The sequence below is a fragment of the Cnephaeus nilssonii genome (genome assembly GCF_951640355.1).
Source record: "Cnephaeus nilssonii genome assembly, chromosome: 2".
NCBI classification, from domain to species: Eukaryota; Metazoa; Chordata; class Mammalia; order Chiroptera; family Vespertilionidae; genus Cnephaeus; species Cnephaeus nilssonii.
In genome coordinates this window covers 16,704,812-16,719,453 of record NC_137073.1, presented here as the reverse complement: position 1 = coordinate 16,719,453, position 14,642 = coordinate 16,704,812, and the positions used below count along the sequence as shown (strand labels likewise).

At 55.0% G+C, this 14,642-nt stretch overlaps 1 protein-coding gene across 1 annotated transcript in view; it reads left to right on the top strand.

The window, feature by feature from the left end:
- LOC307110897 (coronin-7) overlaps positions 1–12,943 on the top strand; it is a 57,617-nt gene extending 44,674 nt beyond the window's left edge. The window contains exons 10-28 of the mRNA XM_079790408.1: positions 4,376–4,430; positions 4,940–4,997; positions 5,181–5,326; positions 5,405–5,497; positions 5,659–5,790; positions 6,197–6,323; positions 6,708–6,883; positions 7,383–7,491; positions 7,602–7,688; positions 7,788–7,930; positions 8,004–8,108; positions 8,185–8,270; positions 9,053–9,194; positions 9,297–9,386; positions 10,927–11,043; positions 11,277–11,412; positions 11,826–11,917; positions 12,115–12,201; positions 12,317–12,943. Of these exons, the coding sequence (XP_079646534.1) occupies positions 4,376–4,430; positions 4,940–4,997; positions 5,181–5,326; positions 5,405–5,497; positions 5,659–5,790; positions 6,197–6,323; positions 6,708–6,883; positions 7,383–7,491; positions 7,602–7,688; positions 7,788–7,930; positions 8,004–8,108; positions 8,185–8,270; positions 9,053–9,194; positions 9,297–9,386; positions 10,927–11,043; positions 11,277–11,412; positions 11,826–11,917; positions 12,115–12,201; positions 12,317–12,322 (1,987 nt within the window). The 3' untranslated portion in view covers positions 12,323–12,943. The remainder of the gene's footprint in view (positions 1–4,375; positions 4,431–4,939; positions 4,998–5,180; positions 5,327–5,404; positions 5,498–5,658; positions 5,791–6,196; positions 6,324–6,707; positions 6,884–7,382; positions 7,492–7,601; positions 7,689–7,787; positions 7,931–8,003; positions 8,109–8,184; positions 8,271–9,052; positions 9,195–9,296; positions 9,387–10,926; positions 11,044–11,276; positions 11,413–11,825; positions 11,918–12,114; positions 12,202–12,316) is intronic.
- Positions 12,944–14,642: the final 1,699 nt, after the last annotated feature.

The following is a 14,642-nucleotide window of genomic DNA, read 5'->3' as shown; positions in this document are numbered from 1 at the left end:
TAGATGAAGGGACTGAGACACAGAAGGGGAAGTGACTATCTGTCCAAGGCACCCCAGTTACAGGCAGCTCCAAAGCCAGAATGTGTTTGTGGAGGAGGGGGGACTGGGATGGGGAAGGAGGTTGGGCCTCATCGTCAGTGGGTGGGGCCTGGGTGCAGCTGACAGTGGCCCTTGATGGGGCAAGAGGGACGTGTGCCAGGGGCTGGACTAGTCCAGAAAAATCCCCTGCCTTGTAGGATTCCAGGAAAAGGCTCTGCCCTCCTCCCCATACATGTTTGTGGTCAGAGACATGCCTTAGCTTTGGGACCCAGCTCAGCTCCTGAGTTCCAGAGGGCCCCTGGACACACGCCTCTTCTAGCCTCAGGGCCTTTGCCTAGGGCAGTGTGAAGTCTCAGGCCCAAGGGCTTGTCCCATGAGGCTGGGCCACACCATGGGGGGGGGGGGCGGGCATAGGTGGTCTTTGCAGGACTTGATCACCTCCAGAAGGCAGGACAGCCTCCATGTCCAGTTGCTAATTAGCTAAGTAGGGTCCAGCTGTAACACTTACCTCCCAGACTTCCCCTCTCAGCTCCTAGCTTCCTCAGGGCTTCTCCCCCACAGGGCCCCTTTCCAGGATAGGCAGGGGTCTGGACCCCACACCTGCACCCCTTGATTATCTTGATAATTTGTGTATGTGTAGCATAACTTTTGAACCACTGTTCCTGCGCCAGAGCTGGCCCTTGGGTGTGTTTCATTTGACCTGTATGGGACTTTTTAAAACTTTGATGCCATTGCAAACATTAAAAATCCGGTGGTTTCACATTAAAGTGGGACTTCCCAGCCTGCCTGAACAGGAACTCTCAGCTGGAGCCAAGTGACAACTACCCCCTCTGACCCCAGTCCCCACCACTCCCAGTTGTCTCACATGAGGCTGCCATGTGGCTCTGGTCAGACTGTCTTTATGCCTCTGCCTTTGTGTCCTGTGGCCCCTTAACACCCTCAGGAGGGTCCACAGATACTGTAGGAGGGAGTAGGTGCTCTGAGGACCTCCAGCCTGACTTTTCCCAAAGAAGAGGCCCGGAAGCCTCTTACCTCTGCAGCCAGTTCTCCATGATGGAGAGACCCTATTTGCCTAAATGTCCATCTCCTGCCATGATCTTGCACCCTGGACTCAGACAGGCCATGCTCTTATCGACCTAGAGGTTCAAGGGCAGCTTCCAGGAGACCACTCCCAAGTTTGTCCATCCTTTCCTCATATGCCTTCAAGGTACCACCTCCCTTTAGAACCTGGTTACCTGGAGTGTCTTTGAGGGAGGGTTCTAAAGAGTGTGAGGCTGAGCTTAGTCCAAGGGTCCCTACAGCCCAGCCTGGGTGACAGAAACAGATCCAAGGGACCTGGACTGCTTTGGACCAGTGGCATTGCCAAGATGTGGGCTGGTAGGGAGAACCAGAGAAGGCCTAATGAAGCAGGCACACCCCGGTACTTCCTGTGTTAATTGCCGGAATATTGGGAGAGTTGATGGAATTATCAGAGATTGATCCTTCCCCCGTGTGACCCACTCTGTACCACCATCATCCTGCATCTTCTGGGAACCTGGGCTCAGAGCTAGGAGGCAGATCTGAGCTCTAGACAGGATCCTGGTCAGAACCCTTTTCAGTGGCAGGCCATGGCAGCAGGAGAGGTGACTATGCCAGCTCTCACCACCTCTGGCCCTCTGCCAGGCAGGGACTCCATTCTGCATTCCAGACCCAGACCCAGCATGGCTCTCTAGGTAAGGCCTGGGCTAGCTGTTGGCCAGCCCTTGAGGCTGGTGCCATGACCCTATTTCCTGGCCAGTGCCTTGGCAGGCAGGTGCTCCCGCCTTACTGAGCTGCTCAGATAGCTCTGCCTGAGGTGAGGAAGACTGGCTTGACCTGTTGGAGGAGCCAGCCCTGCCCTCTATGACTTCCTGCCCCCGCACCCCGAGCACCTGAGTCAGTAAGCTGGCCAGCTGGGACTGATGGGGGGTGTGTGCAGGGAGGCCAGGTCAAACCTCTTAAGGAGGTTGGTTTAGAGCACAGGTGAGCCATCAATGCTGTGGTGGAAACTACAGTCCCACCAGTTCTCACCAAGGCAGCAGGAGTGCCCAGCCCACTTATCCTCAGACTCTGCCCTGAACCCATCACCTCTTGTCTCCACTCCTCCTACCCATCTCCACATGGTGACCTCTGCACATCGGCTCCTATCCTGTTTACTTAAGATGTTCCATCAGCATTTCGTTGGTTGTCCGATGGAGGCAGAACACTCCTTCTGATGTACTAGATCCCCTCTTGTCTTGCATCTATCCTCCCCAAGCCTCAGCCCTTCACCGTAATTGCCCAGGCCACCAACTACGTTGTCCTCATTCTTCAAACAGGCCATGCACCTACCTGCCACAGGCCCTTTGCTCATGCTGCTCTTTCTGTACCTGCCACAGGCCCTTTGCTCATGCTGCTCTTTCTGGAACTCTCTCCCCTGGACTTGGAAACATCCCCTCTGCTCTCGGCTGTGTGTGCTCAGAGAACTTTCCCTTCACATATTTATCTGTGGACTGTGTCTGTCTCTCCAGGTTGGGAGCTTCTGGAGGTCAGAGGTGGGGTCTTTTGTATCCACCTCTAGTCATACCTGTAGGTGAAGTCAAGGGCTGGGCACAAACCAACTTGCCTAAGGAATGAATGATTGATAATGAACTGAGTGAAAGCCCTGTTAGAGCTGCTGTAGGGACCTGTGTCCAACCCCTCTGAAGCCAGCATCAGTGTAGGGGACATCCCAGGCCCTCCTGCCTGCCCCTCCCCCAAGGCAGGCAGTGGTCAGACCAGGACAAGAAGGGTAGTTCTGGCCCTGGCTGGTTTGGCTCATTGGATAGACTATCAGCCTACGGACTGCAGGGTCCCGGGTTCGATTCCAGTCAGAGGCGCATGCCTGGGTTGCGGGCTTGATCTCCAGCAAGGGGCATGCAGGAGGCAGCCGATCAATGATTCTCTCTCATCATTGATGTTTCTGTCTCTCTCTCTCCCTCTCCCTTCCTCTCTGAAATCAATAAAAATATATTTTTAAAAAAGAGGAAGAAGAAGAAGAAGGGCAGTTCTGAGCCCAACTCTCCCTGCTGGGCTTGAGGGTAATTAGAGGCTGTATTACTCACAGGTGACCAGCCCAGGGTCTTCCAGGAAGCTGTGGAGACACCCAGGGCCCCACCCAGCTGCTCAGCTCACTCTGTAGCTCCCAGCAGGGTATGTGTGTGGGGTGTAGGTGGGCAGCAGGCAAGCTTTGGGAAGTTGGCTGGGAGGGGTGGACAGGTAGGGGAGGAGAGGGCTGGGCCCTTTGTTGCTTGGGTGGGGATAGAGGCAGCTGTCACAGCTGGGTGACTGCTGACCACTGGGACCACAGTGAGGACAGGGTTCTGTGTGGAGACAAGTGTCAAAATGGGGACCCAATCCCGTGGGTCCCCAGGGACATGAAACCAAGACCAGGAAACAAATGGATGAAGGCACCTGCCAGAGTTCTGGGCCCCCTGCCCCTGAGACCGTGGGCTGGAAGGCAGCACTCACAGGGCTGGGGCTGTGAAGGGCCTCCTCAGGGCCTGGAGCGGGGCATCGTAAATCCCTGGGCAGCCACAGGCCCTTGGCCAAAATCAGAGGGGCACAGAGCAGCAGGGGTGCTGGGGGCCTCCAGCCTTCCCTCCATGTTCCCAGCCACCGCCCCTCCCCAGACCTGCCTTGGGAACAGGGGGATGAGGAACGGGGAGGCAGGGAAGCTTGGCAGCAAAGGAAGCCCTGCTCTGGCTCAGGCTTGGCCACAGGGGATCAAGGTCGGTGTGGAGGGGGAATTTGCGTCTCTAAGATGTCATCAAGGCCCCAGGAGCCTGGGGTGACTAAGGAGATGGCCCCCAAACCTTAGTGCAGACCTGGAACACCCACCCAACTGCACTGGATGGGGATGGAGGGAACCCCCCAGTTCCAGCACCTTCTCACCTGCCCTGGTAATGCTGGCATGATGACTAAGCTGATTAAGGTGGGACCAGGGACAAAATGTATGTGGGGTTTGCCTGGGGTGAGATTGGGGCTGAGGTACAGAAAGAGGGCATGGTTTCCCTGTGCCCAGGGCCCAGCACAAGTTCTAAGTGAAACAGGTAGCAGATGGAGGACTCTGGAAAAGAAAGTTTAGAATGTTGGACATGCTTGGTGTGTTGGTAGCATAGGGAGATGAGACAGAGGATTCTGGGGGACCAGCTGGATGCAGCTGGAGGGACCACATCCCTCCCAGCCACTGTGATGCTTGGCCTGAGCCCTTATCTGGGTCACAAGGCTCACAGACCTCTTACTGCCCCTGGACCTCGGGTGGCTGGCTCCACCCATCAACCAGTTCTCTCTCCCCCAGGTCTCTGATGCCCCTCTTGGACCCAGACTCTGGGCTCCTGGTCCTGGCAGGAAAGGTAAGGGAGAAGCTGGAACCACCCCACCACCAGCACCCCTACCCATGTCCACCCACGTCTGGCCCCTAGGGCTCGTGCCAAGCCTAGTGCTGACCTTAGACCTAAGCAGACAGCTGGGAGAGTGGGGAGTACAGGATGCTATCACCCCCAGAAAGGAGGAACTAGAATAGTGTATGCCAGGCTCCACTAGTGCCACTGAGCAGCCTCCTGCCAGCATCTAGGCCTCCAAGTCTCCATCCATGAATGTCAGCGTCATGAGGACGGTGAAAATAGGGCAGTGTTAGTACAGGGTAGGCAATCTGTAAATGCTGAATGTATACTCCCAGTGCTGATGAAGAACTGGTGAAGTTAAGTCCACTGAGGGCTCAGCTCATTGCCCAGCGCATGATGTCTGCCATGCTTCTGTAGCTCAGGTCCTTAGAAAGGAATGGGAGAGCTGGTACTGGGCCTGGGGCTGCCCCAGGTCACGAGTTTGGTCAATGAGGGTCCTTAGGCTAGGCTCGTTTCAGGGTGAGAGTCAGCTGTACTGCTATGAGGTGGCCCCCCAACAGCTGGCACTGAGCCCAGGTAAGCACTGCCCTTCACCCTCCCCTCCCCTCCCCTCTCTTTCTGTTTTTTTGTTTGTTTGGTGTATTTTTTTCTCCTCCCTTTCTCTTTCTTCCCCGGCCCTCTTTCCCTTCCCTTCTCTCTCCTCCCCACCCCTCCCTTCCCCTGACCACCCTGATTCTTTTCCTGTGGTTTCCCCAATAGTGACCCAGTGCCTCCTGGAGAATGTGCTTCGGGGGGCTGCCCTTGTGCCCCGGAGGGCGCTGGCTGTCATGGGCTGTGAGGTACTCCGAGTCCTTCAGCTGACTGACACAGCCATCGTGCCCATCAGCTTCCACGTGCCCCGCAAGGTGAGGGGAGCCTGGGTGAGGGGCTGGGATGGCCTGGGGGCTTCGTGCCTCACTGACCACATACCTGTCTGCCACCAGGCTGTGGAGTTCTACGAGGACCTGTTCCCCGACACTGCAGGCTGCATGCCTGCCTCTGAACCACACTCCTGGTGGGCTGGGAGCAACCAGCAGGTAGGACCAAGGCCTGGCTGACTGCTCCTGGTCTCCACCAGCCCCTGGAAGCCCTCCTGACAGCAGCCCCATGCATGCCCCCACGGTCCAGCCATGCACTAACTCAGCTGTCCTGTGTCCCCCATCCCTTCCCACCCCTCAACTGCTGCCTTCCCTCACAGGTACAGAAGGTCAGTCTCAACCCGACCTGCCAGCCCCACCCCAGCTTCACTTCCCACCTGGTGCCCCCTACAGAGCCCTCCCCTGATGCAGTCCAGCCTGCGAAGCTGCCCACAGGCAACAAGGACCCCAGTGTGAGTGCCAGTGGGAGGCCCCATGGTCTTTTTAACCTTTTCTAGCTGTCAAGCATAACAAACATTTAGTAGAAAGTGAGACTGTCACATAAAATCTAGATTTCTGGCTTCTCTTGAAATACTGGCAGATCTTAACTACCCTACACCCGCCTTCCCACAAATGCTGGGAGCCAGCAGCTGCCACCTGCTGTCCCATGGTCTGAAGTTCCCTTAACCTCCATGTTATTCCCACCCCCCGTCAGCATCTGCCATTATGCCCCTTCCTCACAGCCCAGAGCCAGGCTTCATGCCCAGCTCAGTGTGCCACAGTCCAGGAGGAGGGGCCCAGAGTGACGATCCCAGCATCCCCTCTCTTTGACCAACACGCCAAGGGGCCTGTGACTGATCCCAGGTGCTTTGCCCCCAGGAGGGCTTCTCCTCCCCTCCCAGCTCTCTGATCTCACCCTCCACGCCATCCAGCTTGGGGCCCTCGCTCTCCAGCACCAGTGGCATTAGCACCAGCCCCAGCCAGAGGTCACTGCAGAGCCTTCTGGGTAAGTGCGTGTTGAGTGGGCAGCTAACCCTTCCACCCCCAGCCCAGTCATTCTCCTCTGTACCCCCGCCTGTCTCCCCTCCTGGTGGAGTCCCATGTCCTGTGGTATGAAGTCAGTCTCATCTGGAAGAGGGTGGCCTGGACCCTCCCTGGAACCCTTCGCTTTCACTGAGATACCTCGAGTTTCTTTCCCAGGCACCATTTTGGGCCAGTTGTATTGGCTGGAACAGCAGAGGTCTGGGCCTGGGCACATGCCCTGCATGATTCTGCAGTGAGGGGAGCAGGCAGCCAGGACATAGGACTGGCCTGGGGTCCTCCTGCAGGGCAGCCCAGGGTGGTCAGGTAGGGTATCCTCACAAGGCTTTGTGTCCCTACTGCCCACCAGGCCCCAGTTCCAAGTTCCGCCATGCTCAGGGTACCATCCTACACCGAGACAGCCATATCACCAACCTCAAGGGGCTCAACCTCACCACACCTGGTGAGAGCGACGGCTTCTGTGCCAACCAGCTACGTGTGGCCGTGCCCCTGCTCAGCAGTGGTGGGCAGGTGGCTGTACTCGAGGTGAGGACCCCACCCTACTACAGCTGCCCCCAAGTCCCTGCGGGACACTAAAGGCATCGGTATTCACACCAGTCCACATTCTCTGAGCACAAGCCATGTGCTAGGCATCTACCCAGAGTCCCCTTTAATCCTCCCAGCTGCCCCATGTGGGGTGCCACTCTTATCCCCATTTTACAGATGAGAATGATGAGGCACAGAGAGGTTTAGTGACCTGCCGGGACAGCTGTGTAAGTGGTGGAGCTGGGGATTTGAACCCAGGCCACCTAAGCCCTAAGCCGGAGCTCTTTCCACCACCTCACGCCCCCCCACCCCCTCCCACACACACTTTCTGGGGCCTCACGTTGGCACTTAAGACTCAGAGCACAAGATGGGTAAGGCAGAGAGCTTGGGCCACCCAGCAGTGGGGCATCGGCTATAGGGGGTGGGGACCCAGACATGCGGCTTGCCTTGCAGCCCTGCCTGTTACTAACGGTACTCGGGGTGGGGGCACCTCCCACAGCTTCAGAAGCCTGGCCGCCTGCCTGACACAGCACTGCCCACCCTTCAGAATGGGACAGCCGTGACCGATCTGGCCTGGGACCCCTTTGACCCCCATCGCCTTGCCGTGGGTAAAGAGGCTGGATGCTGGGCTTGAGGGACGGTCCCAGGGTCTTGAAGAGGAGCAGGGGGGAACCTGGGTGTCTTGGGCCCAACAGTGGTGAGCCTTTGCTTTCTGCAGCCGGGGAGGATGCCAGAATTCGTCTGTGGCGGGTGCCCCCAGAGGGCCTAGTGGAGGTGCTTACTACGCCGGAGGCTGTGCTGACAGGTCAGGTGGGCCCTGGTAGGGCCGGGGGGGGGGGGGGGGGGCGGAGAGGCAAGCAGTGGCTCCTGAGGAGCTCAGTATCACCCCATGCCTTGTCCCCAGGTCACACAGAGAAGATCTACTCTCTGCGCTTCCACCCCCTGGCAGCTGACCTACTGGCCTCCTCTTCCTATGACCTTACCATTCGCATCTGGGACCTTCAGGCTGGAGTTGAACGGTTAAGGCTGCAGGGCCACCGGGACCAGGTAGGACAGCTGTGGGGGCAAGCGCCCAGCCACAGGGCAAGAGACCACCTCTCACCTCCCTACCTGCCCCCAGATATTTGGCCTGGCCTGGAGTCCTAATGGGCAGCAGCTGGCCTCTGTCTGCAAGGATGGATGCTTGCGGGTCTATGAGCCCCGGAGTAGCCCTGAGCCCCTGCAGGTAAGCAAGATGGGATGGGGGCAGTCCTCAGGCCCATTGGGGGCCTGGCTGAATCTCATGTGCTGTATCCCAACAGGAAGGCCCAGGGCCTGAGGGGGCCCGTGGAGCCCGCATTGTCTGGGTGTGTGACGGTCACTGTCTGCTGGTGTCTGGCTTTGACAGGTGAGGACTCGGGAGCTATCGCACCTATTTCCAGACTTCAGGAGCCACTTGTGTCTCCCTCCCCCAGACACACATACACCTGTCAGGCATGCAGAAGCTGTCTTCACCCATCACTTATTGGATGGATGGATGCATGGATGCATGGATGGGAGGGCGAAAGGGAGGTGGGAAGGGAGGGAACAGTGAGTCAGCTGGGGGCCAGAGGGATGAAAGCCGGGGACTAGTTGAAACACACTAAACAGAAGCAAGCCTATTGGGAGGGCCTAGGATTGGGCATTTGTCACTTTGGAGGAGGGATCAGGGAGAGCCTCCTAAGGGAGGTGTAGTAGGGAACTGGGTCACAAAGGGACTGGTAACCAGAGGATATCAAGTGTGGGTGGAAAGACCAGGAAGCTGACCAGCCTGGCTGGAGCAGAGGGCGGGAAACAGACCCTGGGGAGAAAAGTCCAGACTTGGTGGGCCACAGTGGCCATGGGCCAGGTGCCAGGGCCAGGACTGCTGAGGAGCATTGGAGGGCAGTGAGGGGGGCGGCGGGGGCCGGGTGGGGAGAGTACTTAGGGAGGAGAGGTTGAGGCAGGCGACAAGTTAGGACACTATTGCATTAGTCCAGGCCACTCATTCTAAGAGCTGGATAAAAAAAGGGGATAGGCAGGGGCCACTCCTCTGGCCCTGAGACCCCCAGCTGGAAAGATCAGGGTCCTTGTGGGAGTCCTTGCCCTGCCTCATGCCCCTCCAACAATATGAACCTGTTTCTGCGCCCCCCACCCCCCAACCCGCTGTAGCCGAAGTGAGCGCCAGCTACTCCTGTACTCAGCCAAGGCCCTGGCTAGTGGCCCCTTGGCAGTGCTGGGGTTGGACATGGCTCCTTCCACCCTGTTGCCCAACTATGACCCAGACACCAGCCTGGTGCTACTCACGGGCAAGGTAAGCTGGGGTGCGCAGGTGCGGGGCAGGGGGCAGATGAGAGGAGATTGGGTGAAGACAGCTTTAGCTGACCACCTCACTCTCCCCTATCACTCCCTCCAGGGTGACACCCGAGTGTTTTTGTACGAGCTGCTCCCTGAGGCCCCTTTCTTCCTGGAGTGTAACAGCTTCACTTCGTCTGACCCCCACAAGGTGAGCCCTGAAACGCCATTTACCCTGTCCTCCTTCCCGAGGTGGCACTACATGGCTCCCGCGCCCTCTCATGGCCATCTGGGGAAATGCAGGGGCGTGTCAGGTGTGCTCAGCAGCTCCCAGGAGCTGGTGGTTAAACTCAACCATTTTTGGAAGTTCAATTATATAAGGTTAACTTATATGAGCCTGCAAATAAGTTATACTAAAAATGAAGGCAAGCCATGGAACATACTGTCCAACCTATGAGGGAAGGCAGGGGGTGAGGGGGTAAGAGATTAAGCAAAGGACTTGTATGCATGCATATGAGCATAACCAATGGACACAGACAGTAGGGGAGTGAGGGCATGTGCTGGGGGGTGGGAGCGGCTGGAGAGAGGTCAATATGGGGGGAAAGGAGACTTACGTAATACTTTAAATAATAAAAATTTTAAATTTAAAATAAATAATAAACGAATGAATGAATGAATGAATGAATGAAAGCAAGCCCTGGCTGGTGTGGCTCAGTTGGTTGGAGCATCGTCTTGTATACCGAAAGGTTAGGGGTTTGATCCCCAGTCGGGGCACATATGGAAGGCAACAAATAGATGTCTCTCTCTCTCTCTCTCTCTCTCTCTCTCTCTCTCTCTCTCTCTCTCTCCTCTCTCTCTCCCTCCCTTCCTACCTCCCTCTTTCTCACCTGTGGCTCAGTGGTTGAGCATCGACCTATGAACCCGGAGGTCATGGTTAGATTCCTGGTCAGGGCACATGTCCCATTGGTTGTGTGCTTGATCCCCAATGTGGGATGTGCAGGAGGCAGCCAATTGATGATTCTCTCATCATTGATGTTTCTATCTCTCTCCCTCTCCTTTCTTCTCTGAGGTCAACCAAATATATATATTTTTTAATGAAGGCAATAAAGCCCTAGCCAGTTGGGCTCAGTGGATAGAGTGTCAGCCTGTGGACTAAAGGGTCCCAGGTTCGATTCCTGACAAGGGCACATACCTTGGTTGCAGGCTACTCCCTGGCCCAGGCCCTAGTCAGAACTCATGCAGAAGGCAACCAGTCGATGTGTTTCTCTCACATCGATGTTTCTGTCTTTCACTCTCTCTTCCCTAAAAATCAATAGAAAAATATCCTCGGGTGAGGATTAACAAAACAAAAACAAAAACAAAAAAGAAGCCAATAAATACTCAATTTATCATTTCCTAATTATTTACCTGATTTTATTATCTTTTGTGCCATTGAAGTTATTTACATCTGTCAGAGCTGTCCAATGGAAATATGATGGTATGCTACTGTACATTCCTTCCCACATCTGTATGCAGCAAGCCAGTGAAATCAGCCATGGCAGTAGTTTTCAAACCATGGAAATAGACAATGAATCCAGGCATCTTTCCTCCAGAGACCCAGTTGTTAAACATGTAACAGCCCTGACCGATCTGTCCAGAAATGGGCCTTGGTCCTGGTGCTCCTACGTGAGGAGTACTGGCACCCTGGGGGTCTGGGTGCCCAGCTGTGAGCTCTGGGCCCCAGACCCAGCATGACTCCCCTACCCCCTCAGGGCTTTGTACTCCTGCCCAAGACAGAGTGTGATGTGCGTGAAGTAGAGTTTGCCCGATGCCTGCGGCTTCGCCAGACCTCCCTGGAGCCCGTTGCCTTCCGGTTGCCCAGAGTCAGGGTGAGGATGGGGGCCCAGTATGCCAACACCCAGCCCCTTTCTGGGGCTTTGGGGCTTGAGTGGCCCTGTCCCAAAACTGCCCCCCTCACTACTTTTTGGGGCACCTGTTCCCTTACCCTGCTGAGATTCCGAAACTCACAGGAACTCCAAACTGGAGCCCCTCCCAATGCATGCCAGTCTGCTCTGGGCCTCTGGTCAGTGCCTCTGGGCAGCCTCTTCCTCCCTCCCTGCAGAAAGAATTCTTCCAGGATGATGTGTTCCCAGACACAGCCATGAGCTGGGAGCCCGTGCTCAGTGCCAAAGACTGGCTGGGAGGTGCTAACAGACAGCCCCGGCTTCTCAGCCTGCAGCCCCCTGGCATGACCCCAGGTCAGAAGAGGGACTGGGGTGGGTAGGAAGCAGGGAGTGGGTGGGGAGTAGAAAAAGGGGCAGAAGACAGATCCTCTGTCCCTGCTGGCATGCAGAAACCTCTGGTGCTCCTAAGGATGGGATGGCTGTGTCTCCAGGCTCATTCTCTAAACCACTGGAGGGCAGGGTCCAGAGTCTTATGTTGCTATCACAAGTCCCCACCCCCAATACATGCACACTCACATACTCACATACTCATGCATGCACACAGCCGTTCAGGGCAGGCCTTATGAACAGAGGGTTGAGTAGTTGTTAATGCCACCTCTGGGGGTCTCTGCCACAGAATCCCCTAGGTGGCTGGTTCCAAAGGGTTGGGCAAAGATCCCCCACCGAAGGGACTCTAATGCCTGATGCTTATCTTTGCCCCGCCCCAGTGAGCCAGGCCCCCCGTGAAGCCCCTGCCCGGCGGGCCCCATCCTCAGCACTCTACCTGGAAGAAAAGTCAGACCAGCAAAAGAAGGAAGAGGTAGGCACAGGAGAGGGCTGGCCATGGGGAGGGGATGAGGTCCCCTTAATTGCCCTTTAGTTCTCTAACCTGACCCACATTGGGCAAAGTAGAACAAAATGGCTCTTTCACAACCTTGATGGGGTTCAAAGTGGGGTCTGACATTCTTGGGATCAGAGATCCTGTTCCCTTCCCACCTCTTCTGTCCACTCTCCTAGCTGCTGAATGCCATGGTGGCAAAGCTAGGGAATCGCGAGGACCCGCTCCCCCAGGACTCCTTCGAAGGTGTGGACGAGGACGAGTGGGTGAGTGAATGAGTGGGCCTGGCATCCCATCCCTCCCTACTCACCCATGCAGCATGTGCCACCTCCCTTCTCCACACCTTCTCAACTCCCACCACCTTTTCCTTTATCTCCCCAGGACTAGTCTGCCTACCAAGCCACCCTGGCCTCACCTGCCGTTGCCACCTCCTAGAACCACCTATTGCCCCTGCACACCTCATATCTTACCCTCAAACTGGAAGGCACCTTTTGGCTCTGACATAACTCATCCCAGAAACCCTGGCTTTCTTTGGGCCTTGAGCACTTCCATGCCCTCCAGGCCTTGCTAAAACACCCGTGGATTGTCTGCACCTCCTCTTTCTCTGGTACTGCCAACTTCTCCTCAGCTGCCTGCTAGCATGTGGAGCCAGAGTCATGGGGGTAGAATGAGTGTGGGGGTCAGTAGCATGTCCCTGAGCAAGCCCTGGAATCCGTTTCCCTACTCTGACTTGGGCTGCTTTCGCAGAACACCTTCAGTTATTACATGCCACCTCATCTTGCCTGCTGACCCAATTCTGGTCAATGGCCTTTGGGGGCTGGCCCCCTGCCAGACCGTTTGGAGCAGCACCAGCCTCAGGGGTCTGGGACAGTCACCCTGCTCCCCAGGCTTGAAGCCAGGAGAAGCAGGCATCACAGGCTGACGGCCTGTTAAGGGAGTGTGAGCTCCACAGGGGCTGGCCTGCACATGCCTGGGATATTTTCAGCAATTAAACTTTTCTAAGCTTGCCACCTCTTGTGCTGCTGTGGTCTCTGGGATGGCTGGGAAGGGAAGGGGACAGGAGTATAGGTGAGGGTTCCCTCTGGTCCCAGGCTCCATTTTGCTCCTGAGGCCATTTCCAGCATGCTCCTGAAAGTGCATTCATTCATCCAACACAGAAGTATCCAACAGTGCTCTGGATGGTAGATACTGTAAAACAGATGGGGGTGACATGAGCTTCTCAATGTACTTAGTATAGTCTTATTATGTAGGGAAGCCAGACTGTGTGCAAGTAAGCAAATAGAGAGCCATATAGAAGATAAATGATGTTGAAGAGAGTGACTGGGATGCAGGCAAAACAGTTTTTAGGGTCTGAGAAGGTAACATTTAAGAAGAGAGCTAAGACCCAAAAGCTGAGAAGCCACAGAGAGAACCATGAAAATGTTTCAGACAAAGGGAAGGATGGCCTGGGTGCTGAGGGAAGAAAGAATTTGGAGAGTTGGACGAAAGGAAAGAAGGTCAGTGGTCCATAATATAGCACAAAGCAGCCTGTCTTGCATTCATTCAACAAACATTTGGTGCCTCCCAGGTGCTGAACTTCCAGCATGGAGTAAAGAGATAAAAGTTATCCACCAGGAATCCACATTCTAGTGGGAGGAAAGAGATTATAAACAAAAATAAATGAATAATATAATATGGTAAAAGATGATAATGTAACCAAACCCAAGTTTGGTTGCTTGCCACCACAAAAACCAAACTCATTAGACAGGTGCTGGTGAAAGGGGAAAGCGGTATTATTCAAGTGCTGATCACCTGAGGAGATGGAGGACTGTTGTCACAAAGCCCATCTCAGCATCTCAGTGTAGGCAGGGTTGTTGTTTTTTGCTTTGGTGTTTGTTTGTTTTTAAATATGTTTTCATTGATTTTAGAGAAAGAAGAAGGAATAGGGAGAGAGAAAGAGAAATATTGGTTGACTGCCTCCTGCACACCCCCCACTGGGGATCAAGCCCACAACCCAGGTGCACTGGAAACCTCTTGGTGCATGGGATGACGCTTAGCCACCTGAGGCACACTGGCCAGGGCCAGGCAGAGGCTATTATAAGGAGGGAGAGGCAAAGCATAACAAAGAACTCAAGGGAAGGGAGTTGAAAAGTTCTCTCCTTGCAGTCCAGTCCATTTCAATAAGGACCTCAAAACTGGTCAAGTGATGGTCTAGTGTGTGGTGTGTTGTCCTGGTCTTCATCATCCTGGTTCTTTGTCCTTCTGGTTCTGTGTTTGAAGATCAGCAGAACTCCCAGACCTGGCCCTAGCAGGTTTGGCTCAGTGGGTAGAGCGTCGGCCTGCAAACTGAAGAGTCCCGGTTTCGATTCCAGTCAAGAGCATATGCCAAGGTTGCGGGATGGATCACCAGTAGGGGGTGTGCAGGAGGTAGCCAGTCAATGATTCTCTCTCATCATTGATGTTTCTATCTTTCTCTCCCTCTCCCTTCCTCTCTGAAATCAATACAAATACATTTTTAAAAATGAAAATTACATTTTAAAAAAATTCCAGACCTAGGATGACTGAAGGTCAGAGTCTGTATCTTCTGAAGTTAGTTCCTAGGATTTGCATACAAATATGCTGTTTATCTACAAGCTACATATTAGAGTCAGCATTTATAGAAACAATGCAAAAGAATAGTGGGGTGGCTTACAATTTTCCATTGTTACAGTTCCCCACTGTCAATTTT